General features: G+C 41.6%; 1 protein-coding gene across 3 annotated transcripts; it reads left to right on the plus strand.

Annotated features, from left to right (window-relative positions):
- Positions 1–279: 279 nt before the first annotated feature.
- Positions 280–21,227, plus strand: ccm2 (CCM2 scaffold protein). 3 transcript variants are annotated; one of them, XM_042095717.1, is made up of 10 exons: positions 280–632; positions 8,533–8,709; positions 9,407–9,490; positions 9,917–10,097; positions 12,247–12,383; positions 14,725–14,860; positions 15,639–15,690; positions 15,787–15,931; positions 18,479–18,617; positions 20,047–21,227. In XM_042095717.1, exons 1-10 carry the CDS (start codon positions 603–605, stop codon positions 20,331–20,333), a joined length of 1,368 nt encoding a protein of 455 aa, XP_041951651.1. In that variant the 5' UTR covers positions 280–602; the 3' UTR covers positions 20,334–21,227. The 3 variants fall into 3 exon arrangements, with proteins under 3 accessions (XP_041951651.1, XP_041951650.1, XP_041951652.1); XM_042095716.1 differs by having other exon boundaries at positions 9,914–10,097; positions 20,047–21,226; XM_042095718.1 differs by lacking the exon at positions 280–632 and adding an exon at positions 6,942–7,162 and having other exon boundaries at positions 9,914–10,097.
- Positions 21,228–22,605: the final 1,378 nt, after the last annotated feature.

Consider the following 22,605-nt stretch of genomic DNA (forward strand, 5'->3'; position numbering starts at 1 on the left):
CCTGCTCCCAGATTAGAGTCAGATAAGAAAGAGGGAAGGCCTGCAAATTGAGTTGCTTCTTTTATTCCATATTGCTATGAAAGTAGCTGGTTTGACAATTTAATTCGCGTTTCACATGTTTCCACGGAACAATTATTATTCATGTTAGACTAATCTAGAGGTAAAATGTTTATCCCAGTAGTCAGCATAGATTTAGAAGTAAAACAGTATCATTACAGATATGCTGCCTTTTTCCTCTGATTTGCAATGCATGCTGGGCAGTAGTTCTACGCCCAAAATGGCGGCAGTATTGAAAAGTTTTATGTTGTTTTTGTCCCAGTTTGTAATCCAGTTTTAGGATGACTGGAGTTATTTCTAAACAAAATTGGTCTCAAATGTACCTTTTTGCTTAAGTAGTTTAGGCCGTGGTATAGAAGAGATTTTTTTCTGACGAGCCTGGACTACAAAATCAAACCATTTTCAACCGGGGGATGCCTAAGCTCTAGTTTACATTGGGAAAGTGCCACCATTTGTGGCTGAAGCAGGCAAACTGATGTCATCAAGCTGGGAGACCGCGTCCGATTTCTCAGCTCTATAAGCATGAAGAGCATTCGCATATAGACATGGAGGATGATGTTAAGAAAGTAAAAAAGGTAAGTGTAACCTCAGTCAAAGACTCGCGCTGTTCCGAAGCTGGCTGCCCATGACCAGCCACTGAACAGCTGCTTTTGCTATGCTAGCTAGGATAGCAAACGTGCTTTATCAGCTACCTTCCACGAAAGCAAAAGTCCAGCTGCAGCTTGCGGTGATGGTTGTATGGTGCAAATAATCAAATTTACATACATATGTTTTGTCCGGTAACACACATCACAGAGTATAAACTTCACTCGCAGATATCCATAAATACCAACCAGTGGAGTGTAGATCATAGCTCGGCTAATAAATTAGCAAGTCAGGATAACTGTCACAGGTCATGAACAGTTGGTAACGTTACCTTCAGTCTCGCACGTTTGTCACGTTTCTATCTTAACATTACGATTTTTTTCATTTACATTGTTTTTTACCATATCCACCGCAACAACATCCTTTAACGGGTCATATAATACGGTTAACATGTCGGTGAAGTTTTCAACAGTATTAAGACAACACAAAATCAAAGAGTCAGTTTCGAGATAAACACGATGTAGGTTCCTCAGGAAGGGAGGTGCTCTCACTGGAATAATTGCACCTCGTTGTCTGTGGATCTCTGCTTCCTGAACTGACTTTCTTATTGTTTAGAAATAATGATGTCAGATGTCAGATATTTCTACACTTGTCAGAATGTTTTCCACAAATCATGAATCGTCATTCTCTCCTAGTTGGCCTATAAGTGCGGGCTGGCAGACACATTCTTGCCATTCTGGTAATCTCAAATCACGGCAGCCCCACAATTGCTGCCCAGTTTCTTTCCTATCAGAAGCGCACAGAGATGGGAAGGCTGGGTTTTCCCTGCACCGGGCGGACAGGATATGACGGCTCTTCGTCTGCCTACACAGCTCGAGCTAGGGATCCGATATGTAGTGTTCTGGAAGTCGCCTTCAGTCTGTGAAAAGACTCCTTTAGCAGAAAGGGCGGGCAAGCTCAACAACAACAGCAGCAGCCAGCCGCAACAACCATCAACAGCTGTGGCCTTTGGACAGCTGAAAACTATTCAAGGACATGCATTCAACCCAGCAGGACTGCCTAGGTTTTGATAGTTGTCTATTTTTACACACTTCTCTGCCACAGAAAGGGCCAAATGCAAATGTGCCATTTTAAGGAAAACTGCCTTACAGGTTAGGCTAGTTAATATAAAAACTACAGCTTTTTGATTAAATATCAAAAGTTCCTCCTGTGAACAGTTTTTTTGTCTAGTTCCCTCTAGCCCTGTTCACCAGTGTTTGAAGACTGAGATAATAAATAACATGAGCCACTGTAGGGCAAACTCAAAGAGTTGTGTTTGAACTGTTGAACATCTCCCTGCTCATCCAGTGATAGATACTCAATATCCACTAGGTGGAGCCATTGTGGCGCAGAGGTACCAAACGTGCTGTCAAGTGTCATTACAGTGCATGAAAATGCACTGTTCTGTTATCCGAAGTCTTCTTATAATTATTACAGTGCATGAAAATGCACTGTTCTGTCAAAGATAATTAATGCATAATCAACCATCTTTGGTTCTGTTATCCAAAGTTGTCCTTCTTCTTCTTCTCCCAAATTTCTGCGTGTAATTCAGCTTCAACCGTTTAACGTAGAAACTTTGTTCAAACTTTGTAATGTAGGTCTTGAAAAGGACACTTGAGGAATGTATTTTTCACTTTTGTAAACTTTATACTTTTTGAGATATTAATAAAAAACAAGCTTATTTTTCCCCATAGACTTTGCATTGGTACTATGACATCACAATGGGCTAATTAACTTGATTTGCACCTGTATAAACTTCCAGCTGCTCAACTAGGCCCCATTAAAAAGCCAGTTAAACTGATTGCACCTGTATCAACTGCTTTCTGCTCAACTAGGCCAACTCTCTCTGTGTATCTCCATTCTACAAGGATATGAGGCACATTCCATCCAACTTTCTATCCATTCATCCTCTTCCAACCATTTGCTCATCCACCCATTAAACAATCTGCCTATCAACATCCATTCAACTCTCTATCAACATCCATTACACTATCTAATATCTGACATTTAACTTTTAAACTATATACTCTGTCGCAGGCTTTAAGCATAAAATCTGGCTCGCTTAAGATACACATCCTGTTCAACTATTTCCTCTGCCCACAACTAGGGCTGAAACGATTCATCGAGTTACTCGAATAACTCGATTACAACAATTACTCGAGGCAAAAACCCTGCCTCGAAGCCTCGTTAAATTCCTATGACGCGCACTATACGCGCAGTGATCTGATTGTTCCACACGGACCGTTGTTCAGGAAGCACACCACTAGCGCGTGAATCGTAAAACGTCCCACATACTCGACGCACCCGACCAGTAGCGCGACAATGTGACGTCACAGAAGCGCCGTAACCATTTATACTCGCGCGTGGTGGTCGCAACACTAGTTGCAATATTCTCCTGAACAGAGGTGTCGCTGTTGTGAAAAGACTAACATTAACTACTTACACAGCAGAAGAAGCTGCAGTAAGAAACACCAGTAGCTAGCCTCTGTGATGGTACTTCAGACTTTGGTTGCTACTATTCACAACTACCATCATCATTATCATGTAGTTTCCAAGGTGTGTGCACAGGTAGATAGATAGATAGATAGATGGATATATAGATAGGTACTTTAGTCATCCCGAGGGAAATTTTAATAATTTAAACAGTTTAGTTAGCTAGCTAGCTAGCTAGCAGCTGGCTGAGTTTGTGTAATTTCCTGAAGTGGAAAGAGATTTTGTTCAGGCCTTAATAGATATCCTTTGTTTGAAAATAAATCGTTTCTATTCTTTCCTCTTAATTCCATGTGTTGCAACTCTCACTGGTAACTTTGTTAACTTATCCAGCAAACTATTAAAAATTCACGACTGTAACAAAACACTGCAACTCGCTTGCCCTCGAACTAGTCCATCTTCCTGTTTCCGCCTTGTCGCGCTCGTCTGAAAAAAAATGAGTGGTGCGCTACCTCGCGCCATAGACATAATATACATAGACGCCGCATTGGCTGCTGGAAACAAGAAATGCGGCCGCCATCTTGGACCGGTCATACTCCTCATTGCGTTGCAGCAGAAAACACAAGATGACAGCACTGTGCAGCATGTTCCTGCTCAAATCGGCGGACCATACTCGGGGGATTTACTTTTCACAAGTAAGATTTAACATTACCGTACTATTGGTTGTATTTTGTATTTTCGAACAATGTGGCCTGTATCATAGCTACATGTATGACCTTTGCAGCAAAAAAAACCGCGTGAAAATCTGTTCGGTATTCAGTGAGATATGATTAATTAAGTGTGCTGACAGCTCATTGCACCGGCCAAACAGATTACACTGAGTGGAGTGGATGACCGGTCCAAGATGGCGGCTCCAAATCTCGTCAGCGCTAGTAGGGAGCAGCGGTCGATGCGGCGTCTATGTATATTATGTCTATGCCTCGCGCTACACGGCCAAAACCCTGGCGCGCCAGAGAGATCTACGTCATTTTGACGTCACATTGTCGCGCTACCGGTCGGGTGCGTCAGGTATGTAGAAGGCTTTAAGGCTCCGCCTTAACAATCTTTGGTGATACATTCTGAATTTAGCTGGCGCGATGGCGGAGTCAAGATATCCATAAATGGCAGAGAATGTCTAAAGTTTTCAAGTAAAGTTTTGGGATCATTACATACTCAAAAAGGAAAAGAACAAGCATCTGAACCTAAATATCCACTCCATGCTGTTTCACCAAGCGTCAATAAAGTGGGCTAGGCTATTTATCAATCTATCTAGCCTATCTATCTACGTAGCCTATAGCCTACATTTATGTTGGCTGATTTTAATCACATACTGTATTTGTAGCGATGTCGTAATGGCTTGTTTAACTTTGATGTTTTTAAGTAAGTAAACTTATTCACGTTCAATTGCAAGACAGTATGCCTAAAAAAGAACCCCTCACACACATGCATGCACCCTCATCTTTCCTCAAGCACTGCACGCGTGCACACACACACAGGTTGCTAGGTTACCATAGCAAATAGGCTCACCCCAGAAATGATTTTTTAGTAGCCTAATGGTAAAATTATTTGTTAGTAGCCTAATGGTAAACGCTGCAGGTGTAGAAATCTACATAAAACAGATATTTATGTTGATGTCAGGTCTAGATTACAGCATAAAACTTGTTGTAGGCTAAACTACATTAAATTGCTTTCCCTCTTCTCCCTCCCAGCACTTCACAACATAGTATGGACAGCTTTGTTCGCTCAGCTAAGTCATGCACAAGAGGCTGCAATGTTACAGAGAGCATTTTGAACATTATTTCATGGATGGCACTGGCACTTAAAAACACTAAATGGGTAAATTGCAATAAATGGGCTTAGTTTTGTAGCCTAATCTTGGAGTTAGAATAAATACCTCTGTGCCAATTGCTTGATCATTTTACAGCCATGTCATTTTCGTTATGCATTATGTGTTTTGGTTGTTTAAAAATGCAAAAAAAAAATTATCCGATTAATCGATCAATAAAGTGCTAGATTAATCGATTACAAAAAGAATCGATAGCTGCAGCCCTACCCACAACTGTTTCAAAATAAATGTCCTCACTACAATAATTCACTATTAAATGATGTAACTATTTAAACTACTCAACTAACTGTTCAGCCATTTCAACTGTCAGTTGTTATCAACTATGACTCCTGCCAACTGTTCCTCCAAATAAAAGTTTGTTTTGCATTTTATGTTAATATACATGTTTTTTTTTTTTTTTTTTGCACTGGTAATTTCCTTGAAATGACATTTTCTAGTTAAAATTAGGTGTCCTGAACCAGACAGGTTGGGAATGTATGCTCTTTGGAGTTAATCAGGACCAAAGGTCCCCTCACTCTTACTTTGCACTGTGTTGGTGTCTGCTAGGCCTATTTGTATTCATTTGATGGTAATAGCCCTGTTAAGAAGCCTGTTTTTGTTTGTGACTGTCATCTGTATTAATAATCCCATTTGCAGGGCAAATATGATTATTACCTATTTTTGGGTCTATTATAAACTGTAACTGATCCCCTTATAAGACCACAGACAGCTATTTTGGTAATCGGTGCCAATTTTTAAGGAAATTACCGTAAAATTCTCTGATTGCAGTTTCTTAAACGTTGCCTAAATATTTTCAGCTTTCCTTACTCGTCTATGCCAGTGAGCTGAATAGCTTTAGCGTGTGGACAAAACAAGGCGTTCGAATTCAAAAATATTTTCACCATTTTCTGACATTTTATCAATCAAACAGCTAATCAATTAATCAAGAAAGTAATTGACAGATTAATCAGCTATATATAAAATAAAAAAAGAATCACTAGTTTCAGCCTTAGTTGTTATGTTACCTACATATGTCCTGTTGATATGGCCATGGCTGCAGGAGAGGTTGCTAAATAATTGAATTGGATGCAGCTTGAGACCCAACCGTGTGTGTGTGTGTGAGTGAGAAGGGGGGATCATGTGTCTATCCAGACAGGTCACCTAAAACCAGGTGAGCCAGTATGGACTGCCGTGCCAGAACTCCTGTTTCAGTTTGATTCTGTTTTGAATCCCACACCTTAGGGGAAAAACGGTTATCTTGTTGATGCCTCCACTCAATCTTCTAGATATAGCCTAAATTCCAGAGAATGCTTAGGCCTGTGTGAAGATGATGTTCCTCTCCCTCTTGATTGTTCAAACATCATGTGTCTCTCTCCATGTCTCTTGACTTGTTCAACTAGAACCCTTCCATTTGTCTTTTGTGAGTGGTCTTAGCTACATTTTTTCCAGATTAGAATTCTACAGGCTCTAGGCTAGATCGTTTAGCCTGTTCTCAAATCTCAAATCCATCAGAGAATCTCTGTGTTAAATGCATGTAGGTGAAACCTGTTTCATTTTGGTGACAGTATGACTCTCTGATTATCTCTGAATAGACTGGTAGGCTTGCCAATGTTTGCATTAGGCAATGACTCCTTAGTTCCTGCACCCCTTGTGTACAGACAATGGGCAAATGTTTTGTCGTTCTATAGTGATATTGAGTGAATGACTGCTGAAGAAAGTTGCATTGGCCGATAAGTTAAATACTCTAGTTTAGCCTAGGCTAACTCTTCAGTTGGAGCATTTTGGAGCATTACAAGAAGTCGCAAATTATAAGTAGTCACGTAGTTTCATCACAGGAAGTTGTGGTTGGTGTCCTTCCTGACAAACTGACTGTCACAGTTGTAGCCTAGCTACAGGGTGGAAGTGGGTGTATATTTGAGTGTGTGTCTGTATGATGTTGTTTTATGTTTTGTTGTTGGGGGGGGGGCGTGGGTTGTCTCTGGCTTGTCTTAATGGGAGGGTACCCATATCAAAGCTAATCAGGGCTCAGGTTACCTGCTAGGAAGAGAGAGAAATGGAGAAGAGAGAGAGAGAGAGAGAGAAAGAGATCAGCCACACTGAAGACTGTTGTGCGGATGTACCCATCTTTGTCACTGCTCCCGTTCTGAGTATCAGACCTTTCTGGGGGAAGCTTCAATGGATTACGAGGTATGTAGGACAACCAGGCATGCAACTGGTTCCCCTTTTAGCTCTTTGTGTAAAATAATTAGCTTTGTCATTTCCGAATGAGGACCATCTGGCATTGAAGTCATTAGGACAATGTGTTTTTGTTTGGTCCTTGTGACTACAGGGGCCTGAAAGTGTGTCAGAAATAAGAAATTCAAAGACTCGGAAAACATGGTCTAGAGCTTGAAGGGTCTGTGTGCTTTTTTTTCTAGGTTGGAGAAGGAGGAAGGAAAATGCAGTGTGCCTTTTTCCTTTTTTTAATTTATTCTGAGCCAAGGTTAGTGGTCAGCTAAAAGCCACAGACAAAACAGGCCATTTTTTCCATGGATGTTCATATCATTACTCTCCGTTTAACATTCATGACTCCTATTTAACAAAAAAAAACTCCAGTTAATGCAGTCCTTAGACTTTTTAAATTGTGTTTTCTTTGACCAAGGCAAATGAGAGTTGGATTTTGGGTAACAAGGTCAGTTGTAACATGCTGCCCAGTCTTTGGGGCTGGAGTTGAGGCTGTTCATTGGTAGAAGGGGGTCACTTGCGCTTCAGCCTGGGTGGTGCTCACGGAACAGGACGCAGAAGTCAAAAAGGGAGATCCAAGGTCTAACAAGAGCCAAGGAGCAGGACCGGAGCACTCGATGCTTAACATGGATTTTATTAGTGCAAACTGACTAACGTTTCGACGCCCATGCGTCGTCTTCAGAGTCCGAAGAAGACGCATGGGCGTCGAAACGTTAGTCAGTTTGCACAGTTTGTGCTGAAGATGCTTAAAACAGAGATGGAAGTAAGGGGAGTGTTTGCATGCAGAGCCGTTTTGCTGTGACCACAGGTATAGTGATCTAGTGGCAGTGCTGCTGGTGGGGGGTGCTCAGGTCAGGTCACCATGGTTGCAGTATCCACGACGGCAACGATTGTAGTCTGAAAGCAGCCAATGTTGTTTATACACAATTATTTATTTTTTTGTTGTTGTTTTTCAAGACTCATGATGGTGAAGATTCTGTCGTACTTGCGCACCAAAGCATAGTTAAAATAGGATCAAACAGTCACACAGTATAATAAAGTATTGTGTTGTAGCTATTGTAGCAGACAAATAATAATGTGAGGGCCTCACGTTGCTTTTCATCCAAAATGGGATGACTGATCAAAGCTACCGAGTAGCACCCGTAATTCTCTTCAATCTTTTGATCTCGCCACCATTTCCTGTGTACTTGTTACCTTTGAAACTGCCACAGTGATGGAAACGCACAACCAAACTACATCCAACAAAACAATGTTTTGTTTTTCTTTTCTGTCCACCCCCCTCTTCTCTTTCTCTTCTATATTTTCTCTTTCTCTCTCTGTCTCTCCCTCCTCAGCCTGGTCGCCCGTCTCCATTCAAGCGTGTCTTCCTGAAGGGGGAGAAAGGGAGGGACAAAAAGGCCCAGGAGAAGTCGTCGGAGCGTCGGGCCCTGCACACCTTCTCCCTGTCTCTACCTGACCACCGCATCGACCCTGACATCCTGCTCAATGATTACATTGAGAAAGAAGTCAAGGTAAGAGCTCCGATTGTCCCAGCTTAACTGTTTTTAAGTGGCACCAAAATAGCTCTCATGACCTGAAACCTTGAAAAATGACGAAATTTGACGCTGTTCATCTAAGTCTCTGTCAGAATTAAAGGTTCAGTCCACGTTTCTGGGCACAGGGTCTTGGAGTGGTGAAAATTAGTGTAGAATTTTCCCATCATGCATTCCTGTCTGTAGATATCAGGCAGGTTACTGCTGTACCCATAACTGGAATGTTACAGTTTCACAACCATCCTTCCTGTTTTAATGGGAATACTGTTATTAGGAAATCATACATGGTCATTATTCTTCTAGTTTTAATATGGCAATATTCACAATGTGGCGTTATTATGATTTATGGTGTGTTTTTATATGCAAAAAGTTACCCATGTGCATTATTTGCAGAGCTGTCCACACTGTTTTTTTATTATTATTATTATTATTGAATGCAACTATTCAGATCTATTACGGTGTGGTGTTAACTTTGTATAACTGTCTACATAATTGAGAGGATTTTTTTATAATGTTGTTTCATATTGTATATCACAATTTCTCCACAGCATATTGAGACTAGAGTTGTTTTAGCCAGATCACCCAGCTCTACAGCATGTTGAGCGAGAATGATAGATAGTGTGATGTATTTTTAAACACACACTTGATATGTGTTTTTTTGTTTTTTTTACTACAGTATCTGGGGCAGCTGACGTCGGTCCCTGGGTATCTGAATCCTTCCAGTCGCACAGACGTGCTGCAGCTCATAGACAATGCCAGGGTGAGTATCTTACACATGTACAGTACTTCCTCCCATCTGGCAGACACCTTCATCCCAAGAGACTTCTCGCTAAAGTAGAGGTCAAGGCAAGCAGATGGTTGATTATGCAGAAAGCATTGAACGCAACATCAAAGCCATGACTGGAAGTTATTTGAAGATGTGGAAGGTGATGAGGAAGTCTTGAGATGTCATGACTATCTCAAGACTATTACTCATATATTTTTTCACAAATTTTGTCTATACTCCTTCTCTGTCGACCTTCTTAATTTTTTTCACACTTTCTTTCATTGTTAATCAAATCAAATCACATCAAATCAAATGATGCTTTAGTGGAATTAATGAATAAAGTCATTGTGGCCAAAGCTACAGGTGCGATAACTGTTCCCTCTTCCCCCTGCTCCTCCAATTCTTCTCTCTATCCAGAAGTCACACCAGTTGGCAGGCCATCTGACTTCTGAACAGGATGCGGTGGTGAGCCTGTCTGCGTACAACGTGAAGCTGATGCGGCGCGATGGAGAGGACATCATCCTGCGCGTGCCCATCCACGACATCGCTGCCGTCTCCTACATCAGGGACGACTCCCTGCACCTTGTGGTGCTCAAGACTGGTACAGTCTCATTCATTTGCTCTCTCTCTCTCTCTCTCTCTCTCTCTCTCTCTCTCTCTCTCTCTCTCTCTCTCTCTCTCTCTCTCTCTCTCTCTCTCTCTCTACAGCTTTGCGCAAAATAAAAACTATTTGTCGACAAAGCACAATTGCAAATGGTCGGTCATGCAATGCGATTAAACATCTTCTTTTTATCTTCGCGCAATAGTAATTTCAGATAAATGTGACAATGGACAAAATCTGATACGTTTTGACAGTTTATCTCCAAATGCATCCACCAAAAACTGTGGGATTGGATCGCCCCCTATTACCACCAGCCCCGTGTTTCCGTCCTCTTACGTGTATGTGCCACTTACTATTCATTTCTATACAAACCAAGACGGCGGATTCCTAAAGAAACACAAGCAACCACACCATAAGTGTATCTAAATTAGCTATGTACTAAAAATGACATTTTACCGTGACTCAAAGAGCTATAAACAGTCTTGTAAGGCTGTGTGTACAAATCCGCTTGGAGCTCCAGTGGAATTTTGAGGTAGCGACGAGATTTCTCAGTCTAACCGTTCATGTGGCGTTGAAAGGGTGGAAGTAGACGACCCACCAGGCCAGCACTAACCTCCGAACGCGGTAAACAAAATCGGATATTTCAGGCAGTAAAAGCCCCGGTAAGAACCAAACCAGATTTGGTTCAAATCTACACACCTATGGCTACTGAAAAATGTAAGGTTCATTTATCAAATGTTATTTTGAAGTATTAAAAAACATTGTTGTTTTAGAATTTTCGGACAAAATGGGTGATAAATGGAGGTGTTACGATAGTTAAATTGAAGGGGTCAGAGTGTAAAGGGAGGGAAATATCGGAAGTTAAACCCTTTATACTTGGCAGCGACAACGTGTGAAGGATGGCATAGTCCACATTTAACATTATAAATGCTTGGTGTCATAAAGGTGTCATTGCTTAGAGTATGCTTGCACCGATGTCCTCACCTCGAACCAACTTTAAAAATTATCCGGTCTCACAAAAGGCGCCACCCTTTTGAATGCATTTAGTGTAATGTGACACACCCGGCTTCACACAGGAGGAGTTATTAACTCAGCTCTCTAAGCTTTTCAAGCTATGCAGACAGGTATGTTCGAACACTGATGTGGAGCAACTTGAGTCACCCATACACTTATTTTAAATACACAAGTTGTACAAGTGACTTCCTGACATGAGCATATATTTGAAACCTGAATTGGTGACGGTGATGGTTACTGTGATGTGTAGCGGTTCTTCAGCCCTTTCCTCGATAAAGGAAATGTATCAGTTCATGATAAACCTTTCCACGGTTTTAACAGACTTTCTTTGTTTACTGTCTCTCTCTCTCTCTCTCTCTCTCTCTCTCTCTCTCTCTCTCTCTCTCTCTCTCTCTCTCTCTCTCTCTCTCTCTCTCTCTCTCTCTCTCTCTCTCTCTCTCTCTCTCTCTCTCTCTCTCTCTCTCTCTCTCTCTCTGAATTTCTGGCATGTAGAAATTGTCTGTATACAACTCCCGAGTCGAAATGTAATAATGGCTGAATTCCCTAAAAATATTGTGCATTCTGTGTATCTTTCATCCTTTCTTCTAGGTACTGTATAGGATATTTGTATGCCTCTGAGCTGGCGATAGCCGTAGCCGGGGGCATTATGTTTTTGGGTTGTCCATCTGGATCTCGTCAGCCTGATAGGCATTATGTTTTTGGGTTGTCCACCTGGATCTCGTCAGCTTGATAGGCATTATGTTTTTGGGTTGTCCACCTGGATCTCGTCAGCTTGATATCTGGAGCGCCTCAAGGCGCGTGCCTCAAATATGGTACGAATGTTCAATTGAACTCAAAGATGTACTAATTCGATTTTGGACATCAGAGTTTAAAGTCACTATGACCACATGTATGTCCCATTCTCGTGAACGCGATATCTCAATAATGCCCAGAGGCACGTTCTTCCTTGGGCTAAAAGATCAACTGGTTCGATTCCTTTCAACTCTATAATCTATGTACTACATGCCTAGCCACACAAATTCATGGCTGTGCGGAGGTATACTATCGCAACGCGGTAATTCCAGTTTATTATATACAAATATAAACAAATGTGTGTTAATCTGTATTTGGTGTGTGTTCGTGTGTGTGTGTGTAGCCCAGGACGCTAGCGGTTCCCCCTGTCCCAGCACGTGCCCGGAGCTGTCCAAGTCCCCCACGCTGAGTTCGCTGTCGGAGAGCGGGGCTGTACTGGTGGAAGCCTGCTCACTGCTTGTACTCGCTGTAGACAACAAGGTGAGCAGCCCCCCCCCCCTCCCACACACACACACACACACACACACACACACACACATACACACACACAAAAGCCAACAAGGTGAGCAGGCCCACATGCGCGCGCGCAGACACACACACACACACACCCTGATATTAGCATTTACTTTTCTCTCCAGCAGACAGTCTGTAAGAAATGTATTTCCACAGCTCCACTGCAAGCTCATAACAGCATGAAGGTCATGTCATATGGAGCATATGTACCCGTTCAGACATTAATCTCAACTATGGTATACTCTGAGTATGTAAATGTCAGACTCCTCAAAAGAGTGCTAGGGGGTTTGCATACAGTGAGGACATGATAACATCCGAAATGATATAATCTTTTTATCCATCCTCTGAACCTTGCTCAGATTAAACTCATCTTGTACAACACAAGGCAAGGGAAGACCAGTGTATTTATATAGCATGTGGGCAATTCCACGCAAAACTGTCACATCCATAACGCCAACACAATACCATGGTATTTAGTTGCCGTTATGGACGTGACAGTTTTGTGTGGAATTGCCCATGTATTTATATGCCATGTTGACTGAAGTCCTGTACACAGTGCTGCCGCTCCCACTACGCGCATCACACACTGTGCGTAGGGCACCAAAGGACAGAGAGGACACCGACATTTAGCCATTTAGTAGCTTCACTGCAAACTGTGTTTCACTGTTCCTTTAATATGACGTTTACAATGTCATATTGCACCAACGCCACGTTACATGCAAGGATGATACTTTTTTGGTCCTCTCTATCTCCACCACGTAGCAGATCTAACTTTACTTGCTCCACTTAATTAGGAATGTGTGCGCAGGACAGGAGCATGCAGGAGAGACGTGGCAGATTCCAACTGGCTTGTCATTGTGTATCTTCTTTTTAATATAAGACACGTTTAAAAGGAAATCATGAAGGCAACAAAGACGAGGCTATAGGAGTTTGCGAGGTTATCCGGTTCCCACTATTGACCTTTTTAAATTCAGATTGGTGAGATGGCTCTTTAACATGCGCTGCAATCAATGTGATTTGGAACGTAGACAGGAATATAAAGACTAGTGTACTACTTTGCCTACTTTGTTTTCCAAGCATTTACATGAAACACAACATGATATGCCGAGCCAACAGAAAGGCATTCCATTCAGATAGCTAGGTGGCTACCAGGCTCACAATTCACTTTGAATTGCGGCACCACAAAGCAATTCTGCTCAGGCCACCGAAATGGCCAACAGCGGCCCTGCCTGTACAGTGACTGATGGTGACATGACGCAGAGTTGTAAAAGTCCAGCTTCTGGTGACATGTCCTAAACATGACTATGAATCCTCAGTTATCTGCAGTTCTGTATGAACACAGAGCCATGAGAGAACTGAGAATTGTAACCAGACTGATTCAAAGCTCAAAGTGGGATTAGTTGTAGATGGACTGAAACTTTCTAAATGGGAAGCTAGTTACTCGCACAGTGAATGCAGACCGAAATAAAATAGTCTTGACTAGTCACTGTAGCCATTTACTGCTAATTTGTGGATTCAGTGCATTCATATTTTTAAATATTTGTTTAACCTTCTCATGTTCTCTTGGGCTAAAATCCATTTTGGCCCTGAGTAAACCTTTCAGTACTTTCCACTACTTTGCTGCTTTTTCTGTATAAACACTGGTTTAACATTTGGCGCTCACACCTTATGTGATTATGTACTGAAGTGTGGGAAGCCACCCTGATGGCACATGTTTGTGTATTTATTTATGAAAATAGAAACGTCTATATAACTGCTTTGAACATTTCTGATCATGATCAGCTATTGTACATGTTTTAGAACATTCTAACATGTTTAACAAGATTCCGTCTCGTAACAATTCAAGGTCCTAAAATTCGATGTTGAATTCAATGAACCCAGATATTCTTCAGAGCGTTCATTTTCCAACATTCCTGTCACACCGGTGTAACGGTACACCTTTACCTTTACCAAGGGGCCAGAAAGACGTGAAGCAGTTGCAAACAGATGCAAATTAGCTGTGTAGTTGTTTATGCATTTTAGCTGACACTTTTATCCGAAGCAACTTACAGATACCAATTGCAGGGGTAAGTCTCCCTGGAGCAACTCGGTATTAAGTGCCTTGCTCAAGGGCACAATGATGGCAGTTGGGAATTGAACCCACAACTTTTGTGGATACTGCATGCTAGCCGAGCTCCTTAACCACTACTCTACCATCGCCCTAACCGCGTAGCTAACTCTGGTTCAATGTGGTTTGGTTTTATGTGGCCCCTGTTAATGAAACTAATAAACTCAACTCCACTCTGCTACACTGGTGTTCTTGTTGCAGGCAGCTGCTGAAGAATTGTGCCTGCTCCTCAGTCAGGTCTTCCAGATTGTCTACACCGAGTCCACCATTGACTTCCTGGACAGGGCCATTTTTGACGGAGCAACCACTCCCACCCGACACCATTCCCTCTACAGCGGTGAGGGGCATACTGAGACAGGTCTCGGAAATGTACTGACCGGACACTATAGAGAGAGTGCTGTATGGAGACCCTCCACAGCCCCTGATTTAAATGACTGAAAGATTGCAAAGTGGAGCCAGAAACAAGCAAAGTTCAATTCAGTGAACTTTAGTTTTCCGTTAGGTGCCTAACATGCATCAGTGTGTGTCCAGTTCATACAGCATGCTCATACAACATGGCACACACCACATGGAGCCAATTAGCCACACACAAACTCTCTCTAAAATCTCACTTTAACTAAAGCTATGGTGTGGGGTGGGTGTTTGGATGCATTGCACTGTTCCAACTATGTTTTGCTTAGGATGTTGCTCTTGGTATTAAATGAGCAAAATTATTTTGTCAAGTTTAGCTTTAGATATTTTTTGGTCATTGCCTGACTTTGCATGTAGTCATGTAGATTATGTCTATATAATGCTTATATTTTCCTTTGCAGAGCATTGATTCATTTCATTTACTTATTTATAAGGACAGTGCACATTCATTAACATATCTGTAAATGCCAGCCGGCTAATTTTCAACTGTAGTCCTTTGCCAAGATGTTATGAGAACCATCAATTGACTTGGTCAGTTGATTGACAATGTAGTTTATAAACCATAATGATACCATCATACTGTGTGTGTCAAATGACTGCTGTGCTCTGTGTGAAAGAGTATTAGTAGCAATAGTAATGGTGGTAGTAGTAGTTTTATTGCCATAATGTGATTTTCTAATTTGGTTTCTCACTGTTTGAATTAGATGATTCTGGAAAGGATGTCAAGGAGGCCTTCGAGGCAGAAGCCAGTACCTTGTAAGTTTGATTCTTCCTGTTCTTCAATGGGCTATATGATGATGATTCATTCGATTCGTTCCTCTACTGATGCACATGTCCCTTGTCCCATACAAGTTCATTTCAGAGTTCTCTGGAGGCGGGCGGACACTCACCATGCCCCTCCCCATCCTCTACACCGGCGTCGCCACAGACCAAAACGGCCAGTGACAGCGAGCTTAGCACCACCGCCACAGAGCTCCTACAAGACTACATGACTACGGTGTGTGTGTGTGTGTGTGTTTGCATTCATAGTCTAGTGCATTCAGAGCTCATAATGTATTTGTGAGTTTTGGTGTCCAGTCCATCTACACTTTATGATTCCTCTCCTGAGTACCTAACCACCATAGCTGCAGAGCAAGCACGTTCATACTGTGATCGACAATCATACACTCTTAAAACAAATGTCTTAAAGACAACACAGACTGTGTACACTCTTGAAACAAATAACAAAAGCAATGTGTTGGAAACTACACAAACTGTGTTGTCCCTATCTGCTGATTCTGATTCTGAGATGTGTTAAAAACAATGTTGTTGTTTTCAACACATTTATTTTAAGAGCGTACAAATGAATGCGTGTCCTCGTATTTTTGGTTTCTGGATGAGGAGGACAATCGTACACCCAGGGTTTCCACGATCATGGAAAATCTGTAAAAGTCATAGAATTGTAGAATCCCATTTTCCAGACCTGGAGAAATCGGTGTGCACAACACAAATCACAGTATTAACAGACCAGCTAGGCCTCTGATGATGATCAATATAGCCTACATGAATAAACATTTTAATTAATATTTCATAAATAAATTAGGTAAATCTCATGCCAAACCCAATTTACCAAAGGCTATGTAAGGGCATTAGAGATCTATGAAGGCTAAGAAAAACTGAGTGTTCTGAGTAGGCTATTATGTGCAAATAGTATAGAGAGTCTAGAGTAGGCATATGATCTACACAGAATTGATCAAATTAAAAAGTTGAACACAGGTAAGCACTTTTGCATAATTTCATCGAGTGCTCAAATGTATGCACTGTTTCTGAACTGAATAAATATTCCACCTGTTTGTGCATAGTTAAAATTCTAAAGCGCAAAATGGTTACAGCACAATTATCTCCATAAATATAAATAAGTGAAGTTTAATTTCTTCTCAAAGTGCACCAGATTAATAACCTGACTCTCGCCAGATGAATTTCGTTCCGCCTAGCTCCACTCGCATCCATCTGGGATCGGTTCCGTTGAGAGTGATTTCGGCACCAGATTGTATGGTAGAGCCAATCAGGATGCTGGGCGGGAGTTTCATAGATGTGACGTAGCGTAGAAGCGACTGTGAGACTGTTCTCAGCGTCACGGGTTGGCTTCGATGTGAGTGGTTGAAGTAGCACGTCAATAGATGACGGACAAGTGGCTTATCCAATCATATGCAAGGATTTTTTGATAAGGCCCAGCCTTCTGAATCACCACTCCAATGGATTGATCCCAGATGGATGAGTGGAGCTAGACGGAACGAGAGTCAGGTTACCGGATTGATGCATTTAAATGTATACTTGTACTTAATATACTTCCAGGGAGCATGCCCCAGACCCCCCCTAGATGTGCTCCAGTGTAGTTTTTGGTCTAGTGACTCCCAATAACATCAACTCACTGATTTTAATCACTTCCTTCATAGACATAGAATGGTGGGGGAGGAAACACATTTTATTCAGTGTTGTCATCTTTCATACACTGCATAAACTGCTTATCTCATAAAATCTGACAAAGTGTTATTAACAGGTTTCCCACGGGTCATGGAATTTCTGGAATATCATGGAATTTTAGAAAGTCTATTACATGGAAAGTCTGGAAATCTTTGGGGCAAAGTCATGGAATATCAGGGAATTTTGTTGTAGCAGTTTAAATTTACTTGCATACATTAATACAGATATATTTCCCAGCAGAATTGTTGTATATCTGGTTATTAGCTGTTTGAGTAGTTGTAGTTAGCCTAACTTTGTTTATGCCCATTTATTCATCTCCCACAGAAAAGTAAAATATTCTTGAACACTCTGCAGCTGCTCTAAAATCTTTGGTCGGTAATTGTACCATTCACTATATAGTAGGTCATGGAATTTCATTTTTTTTGTCAGGAAAGTCATGGATTTTTGGCTCATGGATGCATGGATATTTGAGTACATTTGAGTGGGAACCCTGTATTAATCTTATATCAAGATCAAAAAATGTAGTTGGTATTGTTTTCAGAGTAAAGAGCCTTACCTAGCGCTTTCTCGTAAAATCATTTGACTTCATTTAAGAAAAGTTTGCTTTCTTACGTCTCATCCTGAAAAAAAGCAAATTTGTCTGCCAGTGTGTTAACCAAATTTGTCCTAAAAACAAGAAAATTTGTCTACCAGTGCATCGAATATATGTCTTGATAAGACTCTTTAAAAAAGTCAATCTTTTTAAATTAAGTCAAAATGATCTTTCATGAGAGTGCTAGGTTAATCTGTATAAACAATACCAAATAGATTTTTTGATTTTACTTAAGATTAGTAACACTTGACTAGAATTTTTTGCAGTTTAATTGGCCCCGACCTGTGGCGTACAGTAAGCAATTTTGTATTTCATTCAAGGTCATTGAACAGTCATGGAAAGGTTTTGACATTTTTGTCAGTGAAAATGGGTGAGAACCCTGTGCACCAAATTCAGTTCCAATCCTATGCTGTCTTCCTCATAGTCCTCTCTTCAAGACAATCTGCAATGCCTCTTCTGATGCCACTCCAATCCCTTTCTCTCCTGCAGCTGAGGACGAAGCTCTCCTCACAGGAGATCCAGCAGTTTGCCACTTTGCTGCACGAGTATCGCAACGGCGCCTCGATCCACGAGTTCTGCATTAACCTCAGGCAGCTGTACGGAGACAGCAGAAAGTTCCTCCTCCTTGGTATGCACAACTTCCTGCTGACACAGGATTTTTTTTTGTTTGTTTTTGGTCATATCCATATCAACATAATCTGTTGAGGAAGTTATGATTTTTTTTTCTTCATTGTGATTCTAAAAACACCACAAATCTGGGTCAGTCTCCATTCAGAAGTCTTGTCAGACATTGTCATAAATCTGTCTCTAGTGCAGAATACAACACAAGCTAATCACCACTGGTCACAGATCAGTTTCTGAGTCTGTCTTATCATAGATTTCCTTGGCATGTTACTGGAGTCACTGGTCTCGAAACAGCCATTATGGGCTTTTAACCATCGGAGTGTGGTGAGGCATAGGCCGCATTTGGGCAGGAAACATGTGCATTCCCAGACCTTGCGGCTGGCTGTTCCATTATCCCATCATTTCTGAGAGCTCTTAGTTTTAACCACACAGATTTAATAGATGACCGCCTTTTCCTGACTAAATTACCAAATGGGCTGGTTTTTATTTTGGTTTCTTTAACCAGCCAAGCATCAGGGGAGGCAAAGTTAAAAATCTTTCGAGGCAGAGACCCCATTTGGATACGATGTAGGTACCCTCGGCTCTGCCAACTAAACCAGTTCTCTGAACTCTCTTCTCAATTCTCAGAGCAGGATTATGCAGCCAGAAGAGCTTGAGGCCCAGTCAGCAATATCACTTTGTTGCCTTTACTGAAAATAAATGTTACAAAATCATTTAAATGCTTAGCAGCGCCCTCGTGTGTCGATTGTAGGGATTAAACCACAATGTGTCCAACTTGTAAGTTTCAAACCCACATATTTGCTCTGACTAAGCAATCCTTCAAATGGTTATTGCTCAAAGAGCAAACGCGTGTATCTGAAAATGCATCTATCATCATTTTCTTTCCGGGGCGTTTGGTTTTACTTGTGTATTTGTATTGGTGGTGAAATGACCACTGATGAAGTAGCTTTCGTGACCAAGCATTTTACTTGGTTCATTATGGTCTGGACACCATCCAGTAAAGTGTTTTGTGGTTAGTGACCCAGGAAATTTCCCACTGTTAAAAGAGGTCACTTGAAGTGGATGGATACCACTGGGAACCAACACTCATCTCTCCAAGTGCTCATGTATACTGCTTTACCTTAAAACCAGGCCACTGAACTGGCCGAGTCATGAACTCTGGTTATTTCCGTGATAAGACCAGCGACCACACCTTAGCTCCGTCTCTGCCAGCTCTGAGAGCTGTAGTTTATTATTATATTTAACTTAATTTCTTTATAATTTCTTTTTCTGTCGCTCTTTTATTCTCTCGCTCTCTTTCTGTCTGTCTTTATATATATATATATATATATATATATATATATATATATATTTATATATATGTGTGTGTGTGTTTTTTATATATATATATATATATATATATATATATTTATATATTTCCATCTCTGTCTCAGGCCTGCGTCCGTTCATCCCCGAGAAGGACAGCCAGCACTTTGAGAACTTCCTGGAGACCATCGGTGTGAAGGACGGCCGCGGCATCATCACCGACAGCTTCGGACGCTATCGCCGCACGGCCAGCTCGGCCTCCGACTCCACCACCAATGGCAACGGGGCCGCGGGCGGCTCAGACGAGGGGCCAGTGCCCTCTGAGGGCGACGAGTGGGACCGCATGATCTCAGACATCAGCAACGACATCGAGGCGCTCGGCTGTCATATGGACCAGGACGGGACGGGGCCCTAAAGGAACGTTCCGGAAAGGGAACAACGGGACCACAGGGGGTGGGTAATACATACACACACACACACACACACTGGGTGGCAGTAACCCTACAATCTTTACCGACCCAGTGATCGTGCGCCCCACCCCCTCCAACCTCTGTCCAATCACAACCATGCTGGAGCTCGTACTGTGTGGTGGAGATGCTGTCCTGTGGCAGGTTGGTCTTGGCTGGCTCGCCAGGTTTTTGTTGTTGTTGTTAAGCTCAGGCCACCACACACAGCATCTCTACCGAATTTGCTGTCATTCAAATTGGATGACCCCCATGTCTGTTGAAGAACCTTGTCTACTATAGTGAGGATGGCCCTTACAACTCCTCACTTATGTTTATTGGCAGTATCTGCTAGCGGGCCAGGACCTTGTTTCCCTGATCATTTTTACCCTCAAGAAGTCAAAACCTTTTCTGTAGCCATGTAACACAGTGTTATGAATGAAGTTGTAATGTGATTTTTATTGTTCATTTCACAGTGTATCTATGTTAGTGAGGAAGAAAAAAGTTTATTTTTATCCATTTTATTTTGTATTTTAACCGTGTGTATTTTGCTTTTATTTTTTGTTTTAACATTATGTTTGAAGGGAAACTCAAGGTTAACAACAATCAAGGGTCTATTTTAGGATGATTAGGACTAGGAGTATAAATATTTGAAACCAAAATAACATCTATCACTGTAGTTTTGAGTAAGACCAGAATATACATTTACAACTGAATAGCATATAGCATTACCATGGGATTACCAATCCAGAGTTCTCGCGAGAGCACAATGGAATTGTCTCTGCGAGACACTCTGGCAATGAGCAATGATGCACGTTACTTTTACCCCTTGCATCCCGTGGAACCAATCAAATCGGCGTATCTGATATAGGAGGGCCAGAGACGAGCTAAACTGATGACGACAGCGCTGCAACATTGGAAGTCAGTAAACATTGATCGTAATGTTATCCAATTGCGACGAAGTCCGGAATCATTCGGAGTAAACATTGGTCTAGTGTTATCCAATTACGTGCAGTGAGATTTTCAAATGCATGCTTGGTGTCGCCCCTCGAGTTGGGCCATTACATTGTTCGTGGTCAGACCCTTAATCTTTCTAGATTATCAGGGTCTGGATTTTCCAAGCTAATATAGCATGGCTTTTGGGGGCATCGTTGCTACATCACTTTGCTAGCGATTATGGGGCGTCTTTCAACTGATACAGGGGGAAAAAATGCCTCTGCACACAATTGAATAGACCTATCCAATCAAAGCTATGTAATATGTTTATCCTGTAGGGAGAACAGCCAAAAACATCCTTCTCGACAACAATGCCTTAATCGCTGTTTTCTGTTCATTTTTTTAAAGTTATTGCACTGTTAATATCTTGTACCAAAGACGCAATAGAGACATCTAAATGTCTAGCTTCTCTAACGACGGCAACAAAATCAACTGATTGGCGCAAACGGCTCTGGTGCGGGTACAGAGGCTTCTCAATGGAGCAACTCCAGACCAAATTTTCCGAACTCAGTTTTTGTTGGTGAGGTACATTCGGGCTGGCTTCCAGGCTAATGCTATGTGCTATTCAGTTATAAATGCATATTACGGACTTAATCAGAACTGCACCAATGGAAGTCATTTTGGTCCCAAATAAACAATTTACACTCGGTATCACCCACAAGTAGAGAGGTTGTTGTCAGGCCTTAGGTTCCCTTTAACTTGGCGGTCAGAGCCGTGTGTAAGTTGTGTGTTGTTACATGACAAATACTGAGGTAGCCCAGTCATTTAGAACATTTGAGGAGAGTGACAAGGCCATTTTTTCTGGCTGACTGAAACGGCAAAGTTGCTTTTTACCTTTTGTTTTTGCTAATATAAAGTGATGATCCACAATTGGCAATATTCAACTATCACATTGTGCTTTCAAGGACTTTGATTACTTGACATTGTGCCTTTTTTTTAGTAACCCATGGGTTGCATCATTTGATGTGAAAATCACTCTGTAACCTGTACAGAATGTATGTGATAGTAATAAATATCTCTTGCAGTAATACGACAAAGTCTTGTCTCTCTCTTACTCATTGTTGGTGTGAAACCAGGAAATCTTAAAGGCATAATCTGATTCTAATCTATTCCAGTTGCTCCTTGCTATTTCCAAGCTGTCCGTATAGTAGATATGCTTAAAACTCTGTGTATACAGTCCAGGCCTCTGTTATTTTATATTTTAGGTCTACAATGATATGTGTGGAGTTTCTTTTAGGCGCATCTGGC

The sequence above is a fragment of the Alosa sapidissima genome, chromosome 6 (assembly GCF_018492685.1).
Source record: "Alosa sapidissima isolate fAloSap1 chromosome 6, fAloSap1.pri, whole genome shotgun sequence".
In the NCBI taxonomy this organism is placed as follows: Eukaryota; Metazoa; Chordata; class Actinopteri; order Clupeiformes; family Clupeidae; genus Alosa; species Alosa sapidissima.

Coding starts and splice junctions, on each gene's coding strand:
- ccm2 (XM_042095716.1), top strand. CDS start 603: ATGGAGGATGATGTTAAGAAAGTAAAAAAG. Junction 633..8,532: donor ATGTTAAGAAAGTAAAAAAG/GTAAGTGTAACC, acceptor CTCCCTCCTCAG/CCTGGTCGCCCGTCTCCATT. Junction 12,384..14,724: donor TACTCGCTGTAGACAACAAG/GTGAGCAGCCCC, acceptor TTCTTGTTGCAG/GCAGCTGCTGAAGAATTGTG.